General features: G+C 53.8%; 7 protein-coding genes across 7 annotated transcripts; 2 read left to right on the forward strand and 5 right to left on the reverse strand.

Moving 5' to 3' along the window:
* Nucleotides 1–710: 710 nt before the first annotated feature.
* CLAFUR5_11494 (Ras-like protein) lies at nucleotides 711–1,664 on the reverse strand (the record flags this gene model as incomplete). Its single annotated transcript, XM_047910642.1, has 4 exons — nucleotides 711–943; nucleotides 1,110–1,385; nucleotides 1,474–1,588; nucleotides 1,653–1,664. The coding sequence occupies 4 exons, from the start codon at nucleotides 1,662–1,664 to the stop codon at nucleotides 711–713; spliced, it is 636 nt and encodes a 211-aa protein (XP_047765228.1).
* A 2,694-nt stretch (nucleotides 1,665–4,358) lies between these two features.
* On the reverse strand, nucleotides 4,359–5,747 carry CLAFUR5_11495 (uncharacterized protein; the record flags this gene model as incomplete). Its single annotated transcript, XM_047910643.1, has 1 exon — nucleotides 4,359–5,747. The coding sequence occupies one exon, from the start codon at nucleotides 5,745–5,747 to the stop codon at nucleotides 4,359–4,361; it is 1,389 nt and encodes a 462-aa protein (XP_047765227.1).
* A 1,310-nt stretch (nucleotides 5,748–7,057) lies between these two features.
* On the forward strand, nucleotides 7,058–7,735 carry CLAFUR5_11496 (uncharacterized protein; the record flags this gene model as incomplete). Its single annotated transcript, XM_047910644.1, has 1 exon — nucleotides 7,058–7,735. One exon carries the CDS (start codon nucleotides 7,058–7,060, stop codon nucleotides 7,733–7,735), a length of 678 nt encoding a protein of 225 aa, XP_047765226.1.
* A 1,575-nt stretch (nucleotides 7,736–9,310) lies between these two features.
* CLAFUR5_11497 (uncharacterized protein) lies at nucleotides 9,311–10,986 on the forward strand (the record flags this gene model as incomplete). The annotated part of the gene is made up of 5 exons (XM_047910645.1): nucleotides 9,311–9,538; nucleotides 9,595–10,037; nucleotides 10,089–10,344; nucleotides 10,396–10,674; nucleotides 10,729–10,986. The coding sequence occupies 5 exons, from the start codon at nucleotides 9,311–9,313 to the stop codon at nucleotides 10,984–10,986; spliced, it is 1,464 nt and encodes a 487-aa protein (XP_047765225.1).
* Nucleotides 10,987–12,075: 1,089 nt separating this feature from the next.
* On the reverse strand, nucleotides 12,076–17,558 carry CLAFUR5_11498 (Kinesin-like protein KIF21B; the record flags this gene model as incomplete). Its single annotated transcript, XM_047910646.1, has 3 exons — nucleotides 12,076–12,744; nucleotides 12,802–17,264; nucleotides 17,372–17,558. 3 exons carry the CDS (start codon nucleotides 17,556–17,558, stop codon nucleotides 12,076–12,078), a joined length of 5,319 nt encoding a protein of 1,772 aa, XP_047765234.1.
* Nucleotides 17,559–19,475: 1,917 nt separating this feature from the next.
* On the reverse strand, nucleotides 19,476–20,556 carry CLAFUR5_11499 (uncharacterized protein; the record flags this gene model as incomplete). Its single annotated transcript, XM_047910647.1, has 5 exons — nucleotides 19,476–19,744; nucleotides 19,815–19,952; nucleotides 20,012–20,110; nucleotides 20,175–20,348; nucleotides 20,388–20,556. The coding sequence occupies 5 exons, from the start codon at nucleotides 20,554–20,556 to the stop codon at nucleotides 19,476–19,478; spliced, it is 849 nt and encodes a 282-aa protein (XP_047765233.1).
* A 1,962-nt stretch (nucleotides 20,557–22,518) lies between these two features.
* On the reverse strand, nucleotides 22,519–24,011 carry CLAFUR5_11500 (Serine/threonine-protein phosphatase SIT4; the record flags this gene model as incomplete). The annotated part of the gene is made up of 3 exons (XM_047910648.1): nucleotides 22,519–22,776; nucleotides 22,828–23,191; nucleotides 23,248–24,011. The coding sequence occupies 3 exons, from the start codon at nucleotides 24,009–24,011 to the stop codon at nucleotides 22,519–22,521; spliced, it is 1,386 nt and encodes a 461-aa protein (XP_047765344.1).
* Nucleotides 24,012–24,529: the final 518 nt, after the last annotated feature.

A 24,529-nucleotide genomic window follows, 5' to 3' on the forward strand; every position in this document is an offset into this window, starting at 1 on the left:
AGTAGCAGCGCGCGCAGAGGCAAAGGGTTGGTTGGGGGTATGAATGACATGCCACTCCGCAAGGAGATGTTTTGTTCTGGTGCTGTATCGTCCCGAAGGTGTGACAGACCAAACGCATGTTCGTTAGCCAGCTGTCACTCACCAATCGATCCTCAGCAATATACAACTAAACATCTCCTTCAGCACTTCACGTTCATGAAATCACCATATCTACAATACGTCTCAGAAAATAATTGGGATATCAAAACTACACACACAGCACACAACGCGTTGCCTCAAGGCGCAACACACAAAACTTGTGCACCCGCACCTGCACCCTGTTTGTGACCAGATGCATGCATAAGGCATAACTGTACCAATGCAAACCCAACAGTAGCAGAACTTGTCCACTGTCGTGTGAAAGTGTTCCTCCACCTCCGCCCGTCCTTTCCCTTCCATCATCTTGCGATACCAGTATCAGTCGTAGCAGATATCCTCTTTTCTTTTGTCGTTCCCTTGTACTTTTGGCCGTAACAACTTCGCTCTTGATCTTGAGTTATCTCTTGCCGCCATCCGTCCGTCCATTGCGGTTTCCGCTCTAGGAAAGCACCGTCTCGAAATACCCAATGCAAGTCTCTCCTCCCGATCGTCCCACCGTGTCGATGAAAGTCGCGCGGCGAATGATTGGTGTTTCAAAAGCGCAGACTGATGTCGTTGGTGGCGCGCTCTTTTTACATTATCGTGCACTTTGCACAGCAGCCAGCGTCCTGTTCCTGGTCTTGGAAACCCATCTCATCCTTTGGCTTACTGCCGCTGCCTCCACCACCGGGGTATCCCGACATGTCCTTGTTGTATTTCCGAATCTCGCGTACGATGTCGTAGAAAGCGTTGTCAACGTTAATGCGCGATTTGGCCGACGTCTCGATGAATTTGCAGCCAAATTGCCGCGCGAGATTCCGACCCTCTGTTAAGTATCATTAGCCTTTGTGCTCAATGCGCCCAGTGCGTGGCGGAGGGTGAGGTGATGCGAGACGAAGCGTGTCTGACAATGCGCGTGCCAGCCACGTGGCGACCATAGCACACCCTCACCACCCGCGCACGCGTAACGTGTGTGTAGAGTTTCGACCCACCTTCTGTGCTCACTTGTCGCTCGCTCTCCAGATCGCACTTGTTCCCCACAACGATAATGGGGAAGTAGTCCTTGTCCTTGACTCTGAGTATTTGTTGCTGGAATGTCATGATCTCCTCGAAACTCTGTCTTGAAGTAATACTGTAGACCAAGAGGAAACCTTCGCCTGTTCGCATGTATTGCTCGCGCATTGCGCTGTACTCTTCCTGGCCGGCCGTATCGAGGACGTCTAGTAATGCGACTTCGTCGTCGATCACGCACTGCTTGCGGTATGAATCTGTGATGGAGCGCGTCAGTTGCCATTGGTTGGTAATATGAGCTTCCTGCCGTGTAGCGTGTGTTGGAAGTAGCAATGGACGACGTACCTTCGATCGTTGGGTCGTATTCGTCGACGAAATGGCTTTGGATGAGTTGTATGGTCAAACAACTCTTTCCCACACCACCGCCGCCTACGACGACCAGCTTGTATTCCCGCAGAAACTGATGAGGTCGCCATGTTAGCTTGGCGCTCTGCCAATGGGTTGCGTATAGCAGGGCAGCTCACTTTGGAAGCCATTGCGGAGCTGGCTATGTATGTTTGGGGTGTAAAGTCGGTCGATGTCTAGTCTAGTACCGTACACTCGGCAGGGTTCGGTCGGCAGATGGCGATGCTTTCGGCGCTTCGACTCGGAGGGTGCTTCGATTCGAGGTGCTGCGACGTAAAGGGATGGGCGAGTGTGTGGGTGGGTGGGTGTGCGGTGCAGATGGCGATGCAGTGGTGAAATGTAAATGGCTGAGGGCAGCGCAGAAGCTGCGTCGGCGGTGAGAGGCAAGGGAGAGTGATGGGTGGAGGGTGCGCTGCTAGTGTCGTTGCGCTTTGGCCGTGCAGAATCGCGGTCTCGGCTGATGAGGAGATGAGCCTGTCGATCACGTCCGCCGAACAATTGAACAAAGCGCGTGTCCGTGTGCTGTGTGCGTGCTGGGTGCGTGCTGTATCGTGTCTGTATCGTGGCGTGGGATGGAGGTGCAGCACGAGGAAGCAGCGTGGTGGTTCAATGTCAACGGGGGGTGCGATGCTGCCGGCTGGATCTGATCTGGAAAGAGAGGAGGCAGGAAGAAATGTCTGCAGGACACGTTCTGGAAGGCTGCACGAAAGGGTACACACGCGGCACAAATCCTCCGAATGGCCACTGCCCAGTACCTACAGCATGCACCGAATGCCCTCTTTGTACTGTTCCCCGCTCGCACAGCAGCGATTGTTACGTGCGGCCTGCGTGCTTCGATTACACCGCGGTCTTCTCCGCCCCCGTCTCTGCCTCTCGTCGTACACCAGTACCAACGCAGCCAATGTAGGCACGAATCTACACGCCCATGGCTATGATAGAGCTAGCGAGTCGGTCGGCCAGCATTCTAGCGTCCTTCTACTCCTATTCGCCATATCAACTTCTCCACTTCGCTTTGCTTACCTTCCAATCATCGTCGGCTCTGTGCCCTGAGCGAACGCATTGGTCGACGACAGCTCTTCTTGGTGATGGAAACGTCGAAACAACACGGTATCCAAACACCAGCGCCGCGTTGTGGAGAGGCATCATACACAGTTCATAACCTGGAAACAAATGGCGGATCTCGCCGCCGAAACAGCCATCCACCGGGATCATCGCCGCACAAAACCTCCAACCCCTCTCAACATGCTAGTAACAAAAGTCCCTCACTGACTGACAGCATGCCTCCTTCGTATGCATACGACTACTCTCCTCGCCCATATTGATACTTAAAAAGCTTCCTCCAGACCAACACCTTCTCGGCAAAAATCTCTGACCTCTGCAGCTTCCTCAGCTTCGCTCCTTCCATTCGCGGACAGCTGCACCCCACGGCACGCTCCTAGCACGCCTCGTCCACGCTGTCGGTACTCTCACCGAACAGCACGTTGCTGCAGCCGGATGGAAGCTGAGATCTCACGCGTGCGCAACGTGATACAGATTGGATTGGGCGCGCGCTTCGCTCCGGCCTTGTTTTGCTGAATCGTCAGCACGAGCGCTTGGCTGGGACAGGAAGCATGCCCTTTTCTCCGATGTGTCGATCTTGACGCCAGTTGTTGACCGATAGCATAGCCGTGATGATTTGAGGTCGATCTGTTGATACCGTGCGCCGGTGGACTAGAACTACTTTGTAGTGATATGCTACCAGTACAGTATTGCAAGCCCAGCTCAACGCACCTTCATCATCACTTCAACAACAACAACAACGTCCATCGATACAACATCACCTGACCAAACCCATATGCGAAGCACGGCACAGCCGCGAAGCCGCGAAGCTATCCCAGCACGTCTCCACCCAATCTGCTAACCCAGCACCAACACTGCAGCTTCGCCAAAAACGGACGCGGACCTGTCTACATCTTCAGTTCCGTCTCTCTTCACATGTCGTTCAATCCATACTACAAAGTATGCGCCAAGGTACACCACCACATACCTCGACCCACGCTACGCTCCTCAGCCACATCTACGCACCCGATCCGGCATGAGAGTGAAGTATGTATTGTGTACATGTACACCATCTCAGGGTACAGCTAGGGTTGGCCGGGGTGATCTATCTCGCTTCCTGTACGATGTACACCGGCTTCTCTCGATCATGGGAATGCCATGGATTGAGAGTTCCATATCGACAGGTCTTCCTCGCAGATACAGGCTACCCTTCCATATCTTGTGAGCCACTAAGACAGTAAGCTATTGGCTGCGTTAGTCGCTTACTTTCCTCGCACAGGCTTAACATCTTCGTTGCGACGACAACAGTATTTCTAGAAGGCTAAAAGAACGCTCGAGGTCGCAGGTCTCCGTCGCGCTAACTGTGAAAGGCCTCGATCTCTGGATCCTTACAATTTTGGTTTTCCTATGACAGGGAATAAAGAGGTGTATGTGCATGCAGGCGCACCTGCCGGCATGTATGGTTCATGGCTCCGACTGGAGTTGAGGGTGTAGCTGTGGAAGGTGTCAGTGGCTGTTGCGAGTTCAGCGGCTGTAGGAACGAAGATGCGCGCCGTGTATTGCAATGCATGAACCAGTCAGTGTGACAGTTTTGAGAGGTGAGAACAGGTGTATCGTGGAGAGTGCGTGACTTGTGGAAAGACATTATACATTAGATTATCCTGATATCGTGGTGGGTCATGCTCTCATCATCGCATCACGTTCCCATCTCTTCCTGCCCAGATGTACACTCCATCCTGAATAGTAGCAGGCGGAATCGCTCATGTTCATCTTCATCATCAGTCACGTCACATAGCCATCTCCTCCTGCAAGCGTCGAAGCTGTTCTGCATCATCATCATCATCAAGATCATCATGCATCACATCCGCAAGGGTCTGTACATCTGTACGGCTATTCATAGTCTCTGCGAGAGACATCTGCTCAGCAAGCTCATCTTCTTGGGCCGCAGCATTGGCCTCATCCCGTTCAGTATCGAAGCCACAAGACATGCGTTCCCGCATATGAGCCAGTTGTTCCTGGAGTGAAGGTCGAACAACTGTGGCTTCCCACTTCAGATCGATGCGTCCATCTGCATGTCTGCGAACGACCCAAGCTCGAAAGGCGGGTCCGAGGATGAGTTCTTTGAGCCGCGGTAAATATTTAAAGACTTTCTCAGTGACGTGAGCTTGTGCGGCAGTCATGGTCTCTGTATAGAGAGGCGTAGTCCAAGTCTGCAGTGTCTGTACTCTGACGAGTTTGCTGGCGTCTGTCATCTGCAGCCTTTCGAGGTGCTGGAACTTTCGCAAGACGGATAGTCGGTCATCCAAGTTGGAAGTGCAATTGCCGGATAGCATGCCTATGCTGCGGATCCTAGGTAGTGCTGCGAGCACTTCGTGTAGTGTGTCGCTGTGCCACGGGGAGTGCAGTGCAAAGTGCTGAAGATTGTCAATGCTAGCGACAGCCTCAATCAGACGTGTAGTAGGAGATTTCTTGTCGCGGGACACCACAACCCAGTCATTCGTGCTGAGTGCCTGGAGATCCGGACATTTGGGGATAAGCCAGTCCATATTCGGAGACAAGATCAATTCTGTTATGCCCTCGAGCCTTACGTGGACGTCTTCTACAACCGCTTGAAGTGCGAGGGCACTCGATTCGGTGGCCGTGATATCAAGGACTCGCACATGCTCAAGACTTGACACAGTTTCTAGGAGCTCCCTCATGAGGATCCAGTGATGCTTAGACATATCTGTAGCGCCCTCCAGCCATAGATCAATTTTGAGCGATTTGGTATAGCACCGTACACCGTCCGGGCTCCTGATCGCTCGTAGTGCTTGTGAGAGCTTCGATGCACTCCAGCTAGGACCAAGATGAAGCCTTCTCAGGATACGCGCTTCTGCCAAGCCACGAAGTCGTTTGCTGACAGTAGAGAATCGGACGACATCGCTGAGTTTGTGGGTTAGGAAGCCTGCCTGGAATGCGTTCTCCACATCAAACTGCTCTAGATGGTCGAGCACGATCAGGAGGACGTCGTCCAGCAGGCAGTCCAGCGAAGGGCGATTCTCAGCGCTAATCTGGGCGTTGGTGTGTTGGGTCCATAAGCTGCGGTATAGCTGCGAGAGGGATTCAGAGAATGTGAAGAGTCGAGTAAGGGATTCCATCGTTTGATGTTCTGGAACTTGTGGGTGATCAGTGTTCATGGGGGCGAGTAGTTACGAGTTGAAGAAAGTGGATGCCTCAGCAGCTGAATAGGCAGCATCTTTGCAAGCTGATTAGCTGTCAACTTGATGCCAGCCGCCGTGCCTCGCGCACGCTCATCAGATGACCGATGGGAGTGACTTTCGCGATGATGGCGTCTTCGCAAGGACGTCGTGACTATCGATGATGGTATGGGCAGTATGATAACGTACAGAAGTGAAATGTTGTTGGAGAATGAAGATGCTCTCGGAACCTCGGGCCGTGTCCCGCACTAAAACATCGATTCCTTGATTGAGCGCAACGACCGACGAGCGCTAGCCACACCGTAGCGACGTGTGAGCTTGCGAACACTCGAGCGTAGGTAGTGGCGTTAGCGAGGAGGAAGTGGAGCTCTATATCAGCCTTAGGAATTCCTTGGCGCCCTTTTGATTCGCTAAAATCAAGTTGCTGGAATCTAACTAATTGAAGTCACGTATGTGCCTTCCATAAAGGCAGATACCTCGGGCAGCTATCACAACGCGCCGTAGGCACTGCTATAAGGGTTAGAAAACTGTGCTTACGTCAAGCAGATTGCAACATATAGGAGTTAAGCCCCGTAATATTAGCTAGGCCGGTGAGAGAGCTCCACTCCGTCGTTACGCTCACACTTGTGGGTCTCACAGGCCCATACAGCACATTTTACATCACCGACCATGTACGTGACAGCCACGTAATCGCTACGCTGAGCACTGGAGAGCGGATTGCATCCGCCTTTCATCGAGCTTACCGGCATCATTTACCGGCATCAGGGAAAGCATGGCTACGTCGAGTCTGCACAAAAGCTTGGTAGGCGGAAGACCTTGGCTACGATGTCTGAGTCCATTGTCATGGCCCGTACTACACCCTTGTTACTACGCGGAATTAACCCATCTCCAGTCGCTGGAGTGGACGGCACTACCACAACACACTATCTGCCTGCACGCTTCACGGCCACAAGTGCTCCTGGGCTTCCACGTTTCGATGTGAGAACCCGGTCAAGAGCCAACGATAGAGCACCTCTATCCGCACCGGCTCTTCAGATGGCGCGGGAAATCAAGTCACGGGAGATGGACCCCTTTCAAAGGCCTCCGGGATGCTCCAGCAAGGCGAAGTCAATGCAGACATCATTCGTGTTTGTCTCTTAGGTGCGATCGATCTAATGCCTACCAAGGGATCGCGCAAGGAGCGCAAAGAGTGGCTGCGAACTTTACGACCTCCTTTCGCTGCCACTATATTGTAGTATGTCTGGGCTCACAATGACACCTGGCTCTCGTTGGGGGGAGACGAGGCGGCTATGTCCGCTCTCTGTTACTTTGCCATCGCGGAAGACCTCGAGGATTTCATTCTCAAGTGGATGACAGTAGAAATCGACGCCAGTTCCGCTGCTTCGAATGAGCGGCAACCGCACCAATGGCGGGGTGCTCTGCTTCGCGAACTCATGATAGCTCAAGCCTTCCACGCGGGGGGCCGCAGCTTGGACATTGCTCTGAACACCCTTTTCCGTGCTAGTGATCTTAGGGAGCAGAGCAGCTCATCCTCGTCTGCCCGGCACTTAAGCTTGTTCCCAGCAGTCGTGCAATTGAGCAACCTGTTGAAGACTGGCAATTGGTTTCGCACAGACCCACGGCTGTTCGAGCGCCTGCAGTCAATGAATATCTCAGAGATGGAAAAGAGAAAGGAACAGAAAGGACTAGATGCTGCATGGTCTATCGCCAGTCTGGCGCTTTATCACCCCAAGCAGCCAGATGCAAAGCTTGCTGTCAAGTATCTGCAAGAGCGGGAGCGACAACGCGGGTCAGCGCCATCTGCGAAGCTCGCCAGAAATGCGTACAAGACGTTCTTGTTACGGACCAGAGCAGTGGCTGCCACAAATAACGAGCACGAAAACGCTGCCTGGGTGATTCAGGAGTACGAGCGACTATTTGGAGAAAGTATTCCGCCTCGCAATCGCCTCGCAATCGCCGTAAGATAAGACGCTGGAACTCAGACGAGACTAACCTCACGCCGCCGATACCGATGAGGTTCTTGCGACACGAGACTTTACGGATCCGTCGGTAGACATATCTAGAGAACCCTACAAGCTGACCGTGGAGGCTCAGCCGGTATTGAAGATTCGCGGAGAAAGAGATCGAGCATCGCAGCAGAATTGATCGGTCAAGTCAGCCTGTTCAGGAGGTAGTGATAGCTGTCTCACCAATCAAAGACCGGACGGCGGTCTGTCAAAGACCCTGAGAGGAGCATCGCAACTCATTGAATCGTTGAAACCATTACTGACCACACAGCAAAGCTCTCGTGCGGTTGTCACGGCGGCAAACCCTGATGTACACTCCCTTGCTTGCCTGGGAGGAGAAGGTGCTCGGTCTGCGCGAGCTCTCAACGCCAATAGTGTCATCCTGTAACGCGAATTCACTCTGAACCATGCCATACCAACTCAGGCCGTTGGTTGAGACAGATACCATTCTCTGCTCTCGATCCAGCAGCGAAGGATGCAACGAGGCTACGACATGCTTCTCGGCGATTCCATAGCTGCGCACAGCAAGATGCTGGACGATGATTTGTGTAATCCGTTCCTCATTACTACGATACAGCGCTTGACCTCGAAAAGATCATGTGGAATCAAACATCATCCGGTACTGCTCGCGCTTCGAGAGACAGCCTAGATCTCCAAGACCGATGCCTGAGAGAGCAAGGCGAGTACTCATTCATTGAGAGGCAATCGTGCGTCTTCGTCCACGTTGCACCAGCCCAGACCGTCGGCCTGGTTGATGCATGATCATAGTCTTCGCTATCAAGTATATCGCAAAGCCCAACACTCCAGCGCGGACACGCACCGAGAAACGAGAAGCTCAGTGCCGTCGAGCCGAACACCAAGACCGTGCTTGCTATAAACAAGGAGCACGCAAGCTGAAATCTTGAGATCTGGCCCTATTGCTTCGAGATCTTGACAAGACGAGACCTTGTTCGTGCCCGGCTCAAGCCGTGGATTGCGGAGATATTGCTCATATGCACGACTCTGACGCCAGAATGCTGGCTACCAAGGTTTGGAGTGCGGTCTGTCAGAGATGCTTCCGACCCTGCCGGGCAGCACAACCTGGTCGTCGATCCGATGGATGGACACAACCACAGTAGATCCTTCGAGCCTTGCGAGCCCTCGACTATGGCCTATTTGTAGATATGCGCCTGGGCTTTCGTACTTACAGGCTTTCCAACAAAGAATCATTGCTCTGTCAGAGAATAGTGTGCTGTTGGTCACCTCTCAGAAGCACAAACGCTATACGACTGGAGCCTGACTCGCGCGGACAGCACATACCTCACAGCAGGGTTGTATGCGGTGAGAATCGATCAACTCTCAGGGGTGACCACCTGTATCTTGAAGCAGGCCAAAACAACTTTCATGGCGCATACTCAACTGTTGCAAGATGTGGCATCTTCCCAGCACAGTCGGCCTTGGCCGCCACGTCCCATATATATGAAAGCCGCGCAGAAATAACGATGGCGCAATACAGAGTGTCCAATACGAAACCATTGGCTCCCTAAGATTCTCGCCATGGCTACCAGCATAGATCTGGAGAAGCAAAAGACGCATAATCAGCATATCGAGAAGCTTCCCCAACTCGAACGGGTGGACAATCTCTCACAGGATAGCGAAAAGCCCGTCTCCACAGATTACGCTGGCGCACATGCGAAGACAGATCCCGAGGAGATCAAATTGGTGCGCAAGCTGGACACATGGATCACGCCGACGCTGTTCTCGATGTTCTTTTTGAACTATCTGGTATGTTTGAGTCCTTCGTCTTGCGACGGCAGATGCTGATTCATTCTCATTTGCAGGACCGCAATGCTATCGCTCTGGCACCACTAGATGGCATCAAAGATGAACTCAATCTCACTGGTAGTGAGTTCCAGACCTGCGTCTCGATCCTCAACGTTGGCTATCTGCTTGGCCAAGTACCCAGCAACATGATCATTACGCGGGTGAGACCTTCACTCTATGTGCCAGGCTGCATGGCTGCGTGGGCTGTGGTCAGTACGCTCACCTGCGTTGCAAACGACTTCAAAGGCTTGGTGCTCTGCAGATTCTTCCTCGGCATCACGGAGGCTCCCTTCATACCAGCGGCAATGTATCTCCTCTCGGTCTTCTACACTCGCAAAGAGCTGGCGATGAGAGTATCGCTGCTCTTGTGTGGTAGTGTGCTGTCTACAGCCTTTGCCGGTCTCATTGCACTCGGTATATTTGAGTTGGGAGGCCAGTCTGGGCTCACGGGCTGGCGTTGGTATGTTTGACCTCTTCACTTCTCGATAATAGACGTGCTCACACAACGTAGGATGTTCCTGATCCAGGGAGTGATCACTTTTGCGGTAGCAGTAGGCTCTGCTTTCACTCTGCCAGACGAGCCATTAACGACGAAATGGCTCACTCCAGAACAACGCACCCTTGCCCACAACAGGATCCTCGACGACACGGTCGAAGCACAAGCCAGCACTAGCAGCTGGCAAGGTCTGAAAGATGCCGCCAAAGACTCAAGACTATGGATCTTCACCCTCGCGTTGCATGCAGAACGTGTCACGTTGAGCTTCAAGGTAGGCGGACTGATCCTCCGTGGCTGGAATACCATGATTGACAACGATTAGAACTTCCTACCGCAAGTCATCGAGACCCTAGGCTTCGACCGTGCCATAACCCTAGCACTCATCTGCCCACCATACCTCGTCGCAGTCTTCGTAATGGTCGGCTGGTCCTGGAGCTCCGGGCATTTCAACGAGCGGACCTGGCACATCTTCATCGGCAAGTCCGTCGCAGCCATCGGGTTTATAATCGCAGCTGCGACCATGAACCTGGGAGCTCGATACTTTGCCATCATACTCTTTGTAGGGTCTATCAATGCCGTCGATGGCATCCTCTTCGGCTGGGTAAGTTGCACGGTTCATACTGCTAGCAATGCGCATGACGCTGAATTTTGATAGATCGCCGTGACTTGCGGCCAGACGAAGGAGAAGAAAGCATCAGCGCTTGCTCTGTCAAACGCTATTGCCACTGCCGCCATGATTTGGAGCCCGTACTTGTACACTGACAAGCCCCAATACGTGAAGCCGATGGTGACGAATGCATGTCTTTCAGTGTTTGTGGCGGCTTGTGCTCTGCTACTGAAGTGGATGCTCAAACGAGCGAACAAGAAGTTGAAGGAGCAGAATGCTGAGGCTTATTTGTTTTACGCTTACTAGATCCTGCACTGCTGTGACCAGACACTGTTTACGAATTATGATCATGTCCACCACCAACACGGGACATTTCTGACGGCGGTGGCTTTCACATCTTCACATGCCGCTTCGCCACCACAAGCCTCATACCCCGGCGGAGGTTCTCCTGCTGCGTACCGAATCCACCAGTCCGCCGTCGAAAACCCTTTCGCCCACTTCGAATTCTCTGAGGCATGGTGGGCAGTACGGCCCTAGGGGCATGGATATTTTACGAGGAGTTTTTGTCGGCCGGCTGCTGAGGTGGGCCAGTGGCTTGGGAGTCTGGAATGTTGGTGAATGATATAACGATGCTTGTTGGAGGCGCTGGGTAGCTGTGATACAGTAAATATGTCGCAGCTGGGCTGATGGAAGATTTATTCGGTGGTCGGGTGGCTAGTGTCGGTGCCGGGTAATCGTGCTGCGCTAAAGAAAAAACACCCATGCAGCGTGTCAGAGACGATGAGTAACGCGGCGAAGTAGTCAGTAGCGACGTTCGCAAGGGTCAGAGCATTCTTTTTCATCCCCTGGAAGACGAAATGTAAGTGATCGTCGATGATAACATACATAGTTATTGCTAACCGACTGTCCCTCCATCCATCCGTGACATCGCCTCAGCAGCTGATTGATGGTGGTATAGCGCACAAGCAATATGTGCGCGCGAGAGGCGAGGCAAAAGGGGTATTACAAACACACAAAACACAACAAAGCAGCAAAACCTGCCCACCGATGGCAAACCAATCTTCCCTCCTTTTCGCTTTCTTCTCACATAGCGCCTATAATAATCCCAATTTCAATCCGCATTTCTGTCATGCCGTGCCTCGTGTCTGTTCCGCTCCGCTCGCTTCCCCAAAAACGCCTGGTAGGTATGATAAGGACAAAGTATCGTATCGTTGCTGTACGTAATGTGCCCGCGTCACGAAGTCGAGTCGTGTACAGCGATGAAGTATCATCGGAGAGAAGCGCGGCTGGTCGTTGGTATTCAGTGTAGTGTTACATCACAACCACTCCAGACATGCTTTGGTGGTGTGAGTGTCGAGGGATTCGTGCGAGCAGATGACGGGCGGTGTGCTTCTCCTAGAAGCAGTTCAGGCCGCTCTTCTTCTTTTTCTTGCCGGCGTTGAGCTCTTGCATGCGTTGCTCGAGTGCTTGCCGTGCACGTTCCGCGCGGACACGCATCTCACGCTCTTCCTCGACAGCCTGTAAACTGGCGCGGGAGCTGCTACGCTCCTTGCGCAGACCAACCAGTTCGTCTTCCAAGCTGTTGCACTTCTTGCGCCAGTTCTCCATTTCGGACTTGGTGCGGTTTGCAGAAGTCTCCAGGTCCACCAGTGCCTCCTCGAGGGTGGCGGTGAGCTGCTTCTCGGCGAACAGATGCTTCTCGATGGTCCTGATTCTTGACTCTTGCTCTTCCACGAGCTTCTCCATGTGAGAATCTGGTTGCTGAGAAGTATGGCGTGAAGTGGGTGGCGAACCATTCGTCGGCGTTGGTGAGGTAACCCGCTCAAAGCCATTCGAAGGATTCCCAGTGAGCGGCGAACCTGGCAGGGGAGGAAGTGGTATGGATGGAGGAGGTGTAGGCAATGCCGTGGCGCCCGACTTGCGATTGGCTGCAGTCGGGTTACCTGAGCCCGAGCCTGTCCGACCCAAGGCAACGCCGGCTGCATCTGGCGACAACGAGTCGCGGTTATAGTTGGACGAGTTGTTAGACGCCAACGACATGTGCTTGTATGCCTCGAGTTGTTGCTGTGGAAGAAGGTCAGCATAGGCCTCTAACAGCTGCCTTTGATGTTCACAACTCACTTCAAGTTGCCGAGCTCTCGCCTTCTGCTCTTCAAGCTCTCTCTCCAATTCCATGCGAGCTTGCACAGTCTCGGACTGCATCGTCGACAATCGCTTATTAGTCGCTTGATGCGAGTCGTAATTTGAGTTGAGCTGCTCCTCAAGCTCGTCGACAAGCGCGGCCGCTTTGTTGTATTTGTCCGTCATTTTCTCAAGGTTGGTCGCCTTCTCCTCGCTTACTACCTTGAGTTGACTCATCTCATTTTCCATCTCAACAGAGCGATTGAGGGCGCTCTGGAGCTCTTCCTGCACTGCTTTTAGCTCGTTGGTCGTCTTGAGATGTCTGCTGTGCAGATCTTTGCCTTCGTCCACGAGACCCTTGATCTGCTCGTGTAGCTGGGACGAGTCGGTCTTGTAGCCCAAGGCTGATGAAGCATTACCCAACAGACCTGTAATCTCGCCATGGGCATTCTCCAATTCCTTCTGCAGGTCAGCTGTGACCTGCTCATGCTGCTCCTCAAGTGCTGCGTATCTTGCTTGTTGCTCCTCCATCTCCTTAGTATGGGAAGCCTGCAATGATTCGAGACTCTCTTGATGAATTGTCATGGCCGACTTATGCACCTGGAGCTGGTTCTCGAGGTTCTTGACCAATTCTTTGTGGGTGGTGAGCTCCTTCTGCGTCAGCTCGTGCGAGCTTGAATTGTCGTCAACCTGCTCAAGGATGTTCGCATATGCTTGCTGCAATTGCTCCAGCCTGTGGACTCGCTCATCGGCGATCTTTCTATGCTCCGTGACCTGTGTGTTCAACGTCTCGACAATCTCTCTGTGCTTGGCGCGCTCCTGCTCCAGCAGCTCAGTTTCACTGAGCCCACCGTTGGTAGATCGTGCTCCAGCAGTCTTCTCAGCATTGCGCAGTGACTCCTGCAAGTCCGTGATTGTGTTGAGCAGATTCGCTTGCGACGTTGTCATGGTGTCCATAGCGTCTCTGTGCTTGGTCTCCCAAGAGGTAAGCTCTTCTTTGAGCTTCATCACCTCCTCGTTCTGGACCAGTCGAGAGAGTCTGTTCTCGGCACCACCCGTTGCCTGTCTGCTTCCGAAAGTGAGCTCTTTGGGCAGCTCCATCGGTGTGACCGGGAAGTTGCCAGGCATCTCGGAGTGTATGCTCTCGTCGACCGGAGTTGGCAGCTGATTCGAGGCCAGCATTTGCTGATGCTCGGCAAGCGTCGTCTTGAGCTTGTCGACCTCATCCTGCAGCTCCTTCTCGCGCGCTGCGTTCTGCTCATGGAGGCTTCGGATCTGGCTTTCGCTTTCCATAAGCTGGTCTCGCATTTGGCCAATGACAGTGAAGTCAACAGCAGAAGCCGATGCTGCCGCCATGGTTGATCGCTCGCGTGTCAGGCCAGCAATAATCTGTTGCTTGTTCTCCATCTCCTTCTTAAGGGTACCGAGTTCAGCTTCCAGAGATGTGACCCTTTCGGAACGGGCATGAAGCTCAGTCATGACCAGGCTCAAGTGCTGCTCGAAGCTTTGTCGCACATCCGCTTGATCCTCAAAGTTGTTCAGGACCAAAGTCTTCATGGACACGTACGATCTGGATGCACGATCAGTATTGTGTCCCAAGAGTTCGTCAGATCTACGGCGCCAGGCGTGCTTTGGCTGGAAGCTGGGCGATGCAGGGAACGTGGGCGAGGCAGAGCGGTTGGCGTGTTGTTGCACCTCCTTCTTCAACTCTTCGACTTGGCTCAATGTCGATTCGTGGCGTTGGGCCAAGCTCATGTAGTTCTTGGTCAGTTCGGTCACGGAGACCTCCTTTTCTGCGTGCAGCTTGCGCAACGTCTCCATTTCCTGCAGCACATCTTCGTGGCCACCAGCAAGCGGCACTTGCGCCGGGTCAACGTCCCGCTGAACCTTGATGTCCGGGGGGTTGTTGCTGCGATCACTGCTCGAACTCTGCGGTGTCTTGTCGATGTCTGCGCCAGAACTCGACTGCTCCCGCGAGGACAACTCCTGCGAAAATGAGCGCGAGGATGAAGGCTGTCCGTCTGTAGCCTTTCCCTCGTCCTCCATCCCCGCCTCCGCTAAAAAAGAGCTTCGGTTGCTGCTCTCGGCATCCGCTTGTGGAGTCTTTGGTGCCTCCTTGTCGTACTCCAATTTCGCCAGTGTCTCCAGTGCAGTACGGTACTTCTGTTGGAGAATACTGTAGTCTGTGAGAACAGCCTCATGGTCTGATCGCAGCTCGAAGAACTCTGACGATAGGCTCTCGAGCTTCTCTGCCATAAACTCGTTCTGGTCAGGGCTGCTAGCGTTCTCTGGTGCAGGCAACACGTTATCAGGAACGTCAGAACCTGCCTGGTCCGCATTGGTGTGAACGCTGGTTGGTGATTCTGTGGTTCGAAATGGATCGTAATTGTCAGCGTGGCCGTTCAGCTCGGGGCTCACTGAGCGCGAGTGCACGCCATTCGTCTTTGGCTGTTGTGCTCGGTCGCCGTCCAATTCGCCCAGAAGATTGTCGAGTCGGCCAATGCTCCTCTGTCGCTCCACGACATGTTCCAGACGGTCAATCTCGCGCTGCATGATCTCTTGATCTTGCTCCGCCTCTGCAAGACGCTCTTCGAGTGTGGATATGTAATCTTCGGCGCCGACTTCGCTTTCACGCACACGCAGAAGCTCCTTCCTAAGCTCAGCGATCATGGTGTCCTTGCGCTCCTCTTCTCCGGTCGCGCCTTCCATCTTGTCCTCGAGATCACGAGTGTACGAATCATAGTTCGCCTCACGCTCCATGTACTTTGAGACGCGTGCCTGCAGTTGCTGCTGGATTGTGTCCATGTATGCGATTCGGGTTTCCTTCTCCATGAGTGTGCTTTCGGTGCTTGCCAACGATGCGCGCGTCTTCGACAGCGAACTCTCGAGGCTTTGAATGGTCTTCTCATACTCCAGAACCACAGCTTCGACAGCTTCCGCGAACGAGTTCGACCTCTTGATACGCTCGCTTGCATTCTCCCCGATAGCTTCGTTCAGCAACGGCGTATCTGCGCTTTCGCTGTCCCTGCTTTTGGAGATCTCTGCAATGAGCTTCGCGTGTCTTTGACTGAGCGCATTGTAGTTCTCTTGCATGTCCATGAGCTGTGTATGAAGCTCGGCCTCCTTTCCGCCACGTCGTTCGGGTCGATCGCTCTTCTCGACGGTCTTGTCGGTTCGATCGATTTGGCCACGTAGGAAACTGACTTCTGCGCGAAGTCGGTCGATCGCTGCTTGTTTGTCGCCTTCTTCGTGCGTCTGCTGGATGATGGGCTTGCTCTGAATCGCTCGTGCGCGCTGTGCGTAGTGGACGGTGTTGAGGGTCTCGCTGAGGTGGAATATGGCCGGTGTGACACACGCAACCATGAAAGTGATGGCATTGCCTCCCAAAGAGTCTTGTAACAGCCGCGTGAGCTTCGAGTCGCGATACGAGATGTGTCCTTGACCTTGCTTCGTAGAAAGCTGTGAGATGACCTTGCCCAGACTCGCGAGGCCAGCGTTGATCGAGATACCCTCCTTTGCTCGGTCGCCAGTTGCACCAGTGTTCTTCAGACGTTCACTGCCAGCCAAATCCACAAAATGCAACTTGCTATCGATTGTGACGATGCCGTCACCATTCTGAGCAGCGGCAGCGGCCAGGGTCTCTACTGGCATCGATCTCCGCTTGTCGAGTTTCGGTGTAGGTGGCACGGCTGCGTCCGACTTCTTCTGTATGAGCTGAAGACTGAAAACAGCATGAGATCGGGAGGAACGAGCGTTGATTGCCGTGGCATCCGTTTGTCGAATCGACGAACCGAAGTTGAGGGCGTTGAGCACATCTTCAGCTGAATTGATTGGAACCTGGGTCAATCCGGTAAGCATGATACGGCCTTTGGTATCTTCTCGGATCGCGATCGTAGCTCTGTCCTGATGCGGCACCGACTCCGGTACGAGCAGGTCTCGTAGTTGCTCGTGGTAGATCTCGACGTATGTTGCCCGTAGTTCCCAGTCTTTTGAGCCAGCGTTGGCAGCCTTTGCAAGGCTTCCCAACGTCGGTAAGGGTTGGGTCGAGTATCGCTTCGGTGTCTGGAGGCCCGATTGTTTCGGGGGAGTACCACTGAGTTTATCGAACAAGAGCTGGGCTGCGCGTGGTACAATGCCTTGATTCTCTGCCATGTCTTGGTCCTGCGGTCCTGATGTACCCATCGTGTAGGACTTTCCAGCGCCTGACTGGCCGTACGCGAGAATGGAGACGTTGTAGCCCTTGACAAAGGACGAGACTCCGTCACTGACATACTCCCACACTCCATCCTGGGTGGTGTCTTCGTCAAAGACGCGGTCGAATACAAAGAGCTTCTTGTCGTGGTTCTGTGTCTGGACGAGGAGGTTTGTGCGGTTGGAGACTTCGCATGTGCTCTCTCGAAAGCGCTGTGGTATGAGGTCGAATCCAGGGTCGGAGGGTTTCAGCGGCGGTCGTACCCGTACAGCTAGTTGGTGAAACAGTCAGTACAGCGTACCAAGGTATCGTCGTCGTCGTCGCCGTCGCCGTCGTCGTCGTCGTCGCGTGCCATGTGGTGCCATGCTGTATACATACCAACTTTGACCGCGGTCTTGGTGCCCTCGTCGTCGCTGATCCGGCTGGCGGCATCGGCGATGCGACTCGAGTTGCGGGCATGCTGTCGCATGGTCGCGGAGTTGCGCCGTTGACCGTTGGGTGCGAATGTGGTGGTGGACGGGGAGGTGGAAGAGGAAGCGTCGACATGGGAAGCAGGAGGCTCCATTGTCCCCTGCATGGCTAATCTGTCGGTCGAGATCCTTCCGAGCTGGCAGAGCAGGGGCGGCACAAGCGAGCAAACGTCGCCAGGCCTCTTGAGTGGTGGTGAGGCCGCGCGGAAGTTGGTTGCAGAGGCCGAGAGTTGGAGTTGTCAGGGATATGTGGCAAAGACTGACAACAACACGGCGGACAGTCTCGTGCTGTTATTGCGCACGACCGTCCGCGAGAAGTGCACCCGCGCGCGACTCGTATGGCATGGAAAGTGTCGAGACTCGAGAGAGGGTGCAAGGGTGGAACAATTGATGGCAGGGGACTTGAGCTTGGGTGTTGGCGCAGCGCTGATCAAGCATAAAAGCCGCCGCCACCGACACCCACAGTGACAGTGACAGTGACAGTGAATGCAAACAATGGGATATGGCGGTGACGAGATGGAAGTGGGAGTGGTGGTGAGTGGGAGACGTCGACGCGCGCAACTGTTGGCGCTATTCATCCATCAGGCGACGCGCAACAGGAAGGTCGGTGTTTCTTTCCGTCGGCGCCTTCCAGCTAGCGGTCGTCGGGTGGCGGAGCAAGCTACCTAGATATCCACTCCACTCTGCCTCCTGCATGAAACGCCTTATGAAAGCCAGCAACATGAAACACACTCTCCAACGCCATACTTCAGCTTTCCAGCCTCGACTCGCGCCCGCAGGCAGCACTTCACTGACCACGCGCCGCACGATTGCTGCCACCGCAAACACTGACAGCTAACGGTGTGGCATACATGTCGTTCCATCATAAGATGAACTTGTGTCAGCACCAGGAACAAGAAACAACAGCACAGCTCTAGAAGCTGTCTCGCTCACACGTTTGTGTTTGTGTTCGTGTTCTTGTGCTGGCGGCCGACGGAACCAAGTTCCTATCGGAGCTTCTCGGAAAGATCGTCTCACCTCGGCTGGACCCCGACTGGAAGCAGTGGAACCGTGGGAACTAACTGACCTGTCGAAACCGGGCATACGCCAACGTTCGCCCCGCGAAGCACTCCTCACTAACAACCAGAAAGGCACGAGGGTCGCGCTGATGATAGTCTGAGGCTCTTGTCGGCCACTTTGCACCACTTGGCTGCATCCACAGTCGACTTCCCCTATCCAGTCCAAGCTCGAGCTCGACTTCTTTCATCGGCTCTTTCTCTCTGTTTCCTGGTACGCGGTAACATCTTTCCACACGGGGCGTCGGCGCTGGGCGCTTTGTTTCGAGCCGTTGGAAGTCTATCTTCACTTACTCCATACACACATTCGGCAATCTCACCACTTCCTCCCTGCGCTTGCGCCGAGCTATCGACGAGACAGCTCGCCATGCATTGAAAAGGAGCTGTCACGAACAAGTATTCGACGCCATTCTCTTGTGGTTGGTGCATGTTCTTCGGACTTGATATTGTGCCGCAAAAATGTCAAAAACAGCTTCAACCGACATCATCCAACTCTTCCACGCGCTTTATTACTGGCAGCATGCTTGCAACCACGAAGATACAGTACCAGCTGTGCCGCTGCTCAATCAAAGCTGAGTAATAGCCTTGTCAACCATTCAACGGTACAAGGCCGAAAAGCTCGCTCTCGTACGGCTCCACTGGAAGGGAGATTGTTCGACTCACTCCACACTTATCGTACTGTGCGAGCATAGCCGCGAAGAAAATGCTGTTCAGCTTGCACAGCCCTGGGCGCTTTGCAATAATGATTGATCAATTAACCGTGTGATGGCTTTGTAGAACAGCTGACGCAAATGGCTACAGCGCCATTGTAAAGACCGTTTACTGTTCAGCTAACTAACATTGTCCTCTCTGATTTTCTCCCCCTATGTAGCCCAAAAAGAACGACAGACGCAGATCCAACTCAAGCCAATACACTACTTACTACCCACTCCCTTTCCAGCCATCACGATCCACCCCTTAGGAAACCGTACACAACACGGCAAAAACCTTGGTCGGCGTCCCGAAATCACACCCATTGTTATACCCAAACAAATCCCCAACCGGCTTCTTTCCCTGCGGATCCGAGAACGCCTGGCACTGCACCTTCTGAATCTGCCACTCGCAGTCTTCGCAAGGGTCGTTGTCGGGGAACTTGATTTGGCTGCAGGTTGTGTCGTAGGGGTAGAGTGTGTTGAGGGGGATGGAGTATTGGTCGTTGTCGAAGTGGAGGGGGATTTGGTTGGAGACTGGGAGGGGGTTAGACTGGGTGGAATTGATGGGATTGATTAGTGGGGGGGGGGGGGTGAGGGGACGTACCACTGAAGGAACCCTTGTAGAAGCCGCCGGCGGTGTTGGCGGTGTGGGAGCTGTGGGAGCCGCTGTTGTGGTTGCCGTATTCGTCGGAGCTTTGGTAGTTGTAGCTTTGGGAGCTGCTTGACCAGGTGTGCCATTGGCCTAGAGATGGCACTCAGACGTCGCTCTTGTAAGGTCATGTATTGTGGTGCAAAACTTACCGTTGACGTGGTACTGCCACTGCTGTTCATTACATCTCATCTGGTGGCCATCCCAAGAACCCGTCTGGCCATCTTTACATGAACTGTGGAAGTTGTAACCTATGCATCGCTCGCTAGTCAGCACCAATTTCAAAGCATTCTCATACCCATAAATAGTACTCACCACCATTTCCACCACCATTTCCACCACCATTTCCACCCCTTCCTCCACTCCTACCTCCTCCTCCTCCTCCTCCTCCTCCTCCACCAACACGACGGTTCGTAAATCCGCCACCGTACCCACCGCGTCCACCGCCTTGGCCCCAGGAAGCATGTTGACCGATTTGACCGCGTCCTCCTCCTCCTCCTCCTCCTCCTCCATGACCTCCGCTGCCACCGGTGTAGCTGTCATAGTTGTAGCGTCCACTTCCACCTCCATGGCCTCCTCCGCCGCCGTAGTTCTGCAGGTGGTCGCCACATTCGCCGCATTCTTCGCCTTGGGTAGCTTGCTCGCTGGCGAAGGCGAGCAGGACGAACGCCGCGGTCAGGAGGGCTGGGATATACATCGTGCTTGAGGAACGAGCGTAGCGGTACTAGCGGAGAGGATTGGTGTAGGAGGGACGATGGGAAGCGGGTATCTTCAGATGTGTGCAGCGAGCGAGTGGCTTTGCGTTGAGGCCTTGAGGACTGCAGGGAGATGATGGAGAAGAGGCGCTTGCTTGGATGGCTGATGATGGATGGAGAGGGTTTTGAGGACCTTTATGTATGCGCCTCGCGTCCCACGCCTCTGGACTCAACGCACTCGACTGCTCAATGCGAGAGAGACGGCGAGAGCTCGTGCCCCTTCCACCACTTGCATAGCCCCGTAACTTCACGATGCGCAGATACGAACACCTCATATGACGCCTGAGCCACGGATGCATGCTCAATAAGTCTTCCATGTCAGGTCCAAGTGTGTTGACCGGAGGTCAAAGCACTATAGGCAACATCAGCCTGAACCACCTGTTAGGACGAGATCCATGGATACTGCCGCCTGCAGACGCATAGAGACAACCTATATGGAGCTCCCCATCCATTCTCCATCCGTGCAGAAGTGCTCTGGACGGCAAGTATAGACTGACACGAGAGCACCGACATGGGTTGCGAACGAATGCGAGGAAGGCTTATACAGCTCACCGTATCAGGGCATCTTCATTATCCGATCCAAAAGTAGCAAATCTGCAGTAACGATGGCATCTGCAATTCAGGTATCTTCCCATGACAGTAGTTCGTGTCGCGTAACAGGAGGCCGAAATTGGATTACAGACACAAGGCCCGGCACGGCGTGGCATCGGTGCTTGGGTGGATATTCCGGGCGTGAGCAGTTGATGGTACTGTAGCTACTGTAGCTACCGACCGTGGTTCGTCACATGCTTGGGCGGCGTATAGGTGTGAAGAATGGGCTAGAAGCTGTGATGAGCCCTTGTCTCGATGTCTATTCTGAGTTGATAGATCCACTGCAAGGGCGCCGATTGGTTGGGGTGACAGGGTTGGTTCTAGGGAGCGGATAGTCCGGAGGGCGTTCCAGAACATGTGGTCGACACGTGATCGTGGTGGAACGTCAGTCGTCCGTGTGCCTGCGATATACATGTAGCCCGACAGGCTATGGTCGAGTCAACTTTGTGTGTGGCGCTGCGCCTTCGTTCAAATCTCAATGCATCTTTGCCCAGCTCAATGGCACATTCAGCATCGAGAAGCGACGACAGTCATCTGCGGATGTGCCGGTAACGAAGCTGCATTGGTCATATCGTAACAATAGTAAGACGCGCATTCTTGCTAGGTTGAGTACACCGTGTGCGCTTCGTAGCTCGGGTCAGCTTGGAGTCCGTAAGATTCGAAGGAAAGGAGACGAGCTCAACAAAAGCTCGATCTTGCTCAGGTTCTGAAACAGGTACGAAAACCTTAGTCGTAGTTGTCGTGCGGTCTAACGAGCAGAGGTGAATGAAGAATGGATCAGAGGACGAGGCCAGTAGTACATCAAGTCGTTGCGGTTGCGGTGTTCTTCGCGGTCGCTGTACTGGCCCTCGAGAAGTGTCGGCCCCAGTGAAAGGATGACCGCATGTCATGCTGTCCTGGAACATGTCCGATCAAGAAGGTTAGAGACCAACTTGGCCATGCAGAGCTCAAGTTCGTCACATGCGCTATATTGGCATCCATTTTCGACACCACGCAGCCTTCCGGGCACGGTGACCGACCGAGGATCCAGGAGTCGTTGCACACATGGATTTTGGCCTTTGCTGAACTTCTCCATTTGTATGGGTATCACACTAATCCTACACCAATGCTATCATACAGACCTGTGACTGTCGTCTAGGTTCATTCTTCCTGGAGTCGTGCCCGCATAACACCTGCATATCTGCGCGTCCAGAATCATCTGCCGAAGTCATGCCTCATCATGCGCTGCTGCCACGCGTCTTTCCTCGCAAGTCGCCGTCCAGTGGAGCGCGAATCCATATCGTTACATACCCAAGGTCTTCCGTCGGTGGCATCTACAAGAAGTACTCGCCACGGCCTTGTCGTCCAGCGGGTACTGCTCGCCTGTGGTCCGGCACGGCGCTGAAAATCTTGAAGTCGGGATTCAGGTCCTCTCCAAGTGTCATTATGCTGGCGACGTTGCCGCAGCGGTAACAGTAGTTTGGCGCGGACCAGACTGTGACAACATCTTGGGATGCAAAGTGATATTTGTATCCTTCGTTGACCAGCTGATGCGCACGCGCGATAAGTTGAAGGTTGTTGACGTGATTGAACTAGATTCGGTCAGCGAAGGTCCTTCAAGAAGGGAGGCAATCTTGACTTACCTCGCTGGACACCTTGTCTCCAAACAACCACCCAGCACCTCTGGGCGACACTGCCCACGTATCGACCTCTTCTGGATCACTCCATACAAGATCGCAAAAGGCGCCTTCGTGTGGAATCTCCTGTGCTCTCGCAACGACTCTGATCTGATCGAGTGTGCGAATCTCAGGCGAAAGACCACCGTGCACGCAAAGCACTTTGCCGTCAATTATGGCTGCTAGAGCCAGAAAGTCAAAGACCTGGCAGCACGACTTCCACACACTTGCGTTGCCGTATTTCTGCTGGCATTCTTCGTAGAAGCCGTACACTTGTGTAATCTGGCGCGATTCGTGGTTTCCCCGGACCAGGGTGACTTTGTCAGGAAATCTGTTGATGGATCAGTACAGCTCTCAGCACAACGCGATTCACGTAACGTTACGTACTTTGCCTTCAAACACATGAGCAGTGTAAATGTCTCCAAGGAGAAGTAACCTCGATCCACAAAGTCTCCCAGGAATACGAAGTTTTGCAGGCCATTTGTATGGTCAACTTTGTTGCTCTGTGCCGTGCTCTTACTTCGACTTGGCTCAGGACTCCTAACACCCACGCCGCTGTCTTCGCTCCCATCATCCTCAATATCCTCACCCTCGTCAACAGACTCGTTCATGCTGCGGCTTCTCATGCGACCTCGTCGTTCCTCGTCATCAGCACCGCCGGGCTCAGACCCGTCCTCCGATGCAGCCGATGTATATGCGCTGTCCTTCTGAAAGCGACGCTTCATCTTCCTTTTCACCTTCGGGTCTGTGATCTGTGTAGGAGGCTCGAGATCCGATGCACTGAACATAGCCGCGCCGCCACTGCTCATACTGGTCCGTTTCGATCTCGCCTCCTTCTCTCGCGCTGTTGCCGCTGCCGCTGCCGCTCGCTCGTCCACTTCGCCGGGCATGCCGCCGGCCACGTTGAATAGCTCCAGCAAATCATAGAACTGACCATGGATATCTCCGCACACTGTGACGGGTGCTTGTACAGGTTGGATATTGCTCTCTTCCATCAGGCATTCTTTGACAATCTCGCACAGGCGCTTCATGTCAGCTTCGGGCAGGTAGCGACATAGTTTGGCTTGCTCGAGCCATTCATCAGGTCCAGCATTCGATGTGAGCACCGCAGGACCAGGCTGCGGTACATCCGAGTCTCGTTCGCGTACCATAATCGATGGCTATCCACAGAACCGCAAGGTGGTGGGTGGTCACGAGGGCAAGTCGGTGATCTCCTGGACGGCCGATATGGTAGGCGATTTGGCTGAGATGTTGGTGAGTAGTATATGTAGGTGTACTGTAGGCCTTGGGAGTGTCAAATGCTGTGATGGAAGTCCCGATCACGTCTCGGGCAGTTTCACGGTGTTGTCGAAACACCGTCGACGTGGAGCAGCACCCTCAGGCTCCCGATCTCCCTCGTGGCTGATCTCCACAAAGTCATGGTCACATGATGACCCACGCGCTCGGTACAGTCGGCCGACGGCGATTAGTGTTCACTTTCACTTTCACTTTCACATGACAACATACCATACGACCCCATCTCATCGGAACCACTGCAAGGCCATCTCGCAGTTGGACCAGAGTTTCGCAATGATGCGTGCGGCACAGCGAGATCATTGCCAGCGTCTCCTGGACGGTCTGAAACGAACAAACGGATCATCATCTTGGGAGCGAATCTAGCACATTGCCA

The sequence above is a fragment of the Fulvia fulva genome, chromosome 8, assembly GCF_020509005.1.
Source record: "Fulvia fulva chromosome 8, complete sequence".
Classification (NCBI taxonomy): Eukaryota; Fungi; Ascomycota; class Dothideomycetes; order Mycosphaerellales; family Mycosphaerellaceae; genus Fulvia; species Fulvia fulva.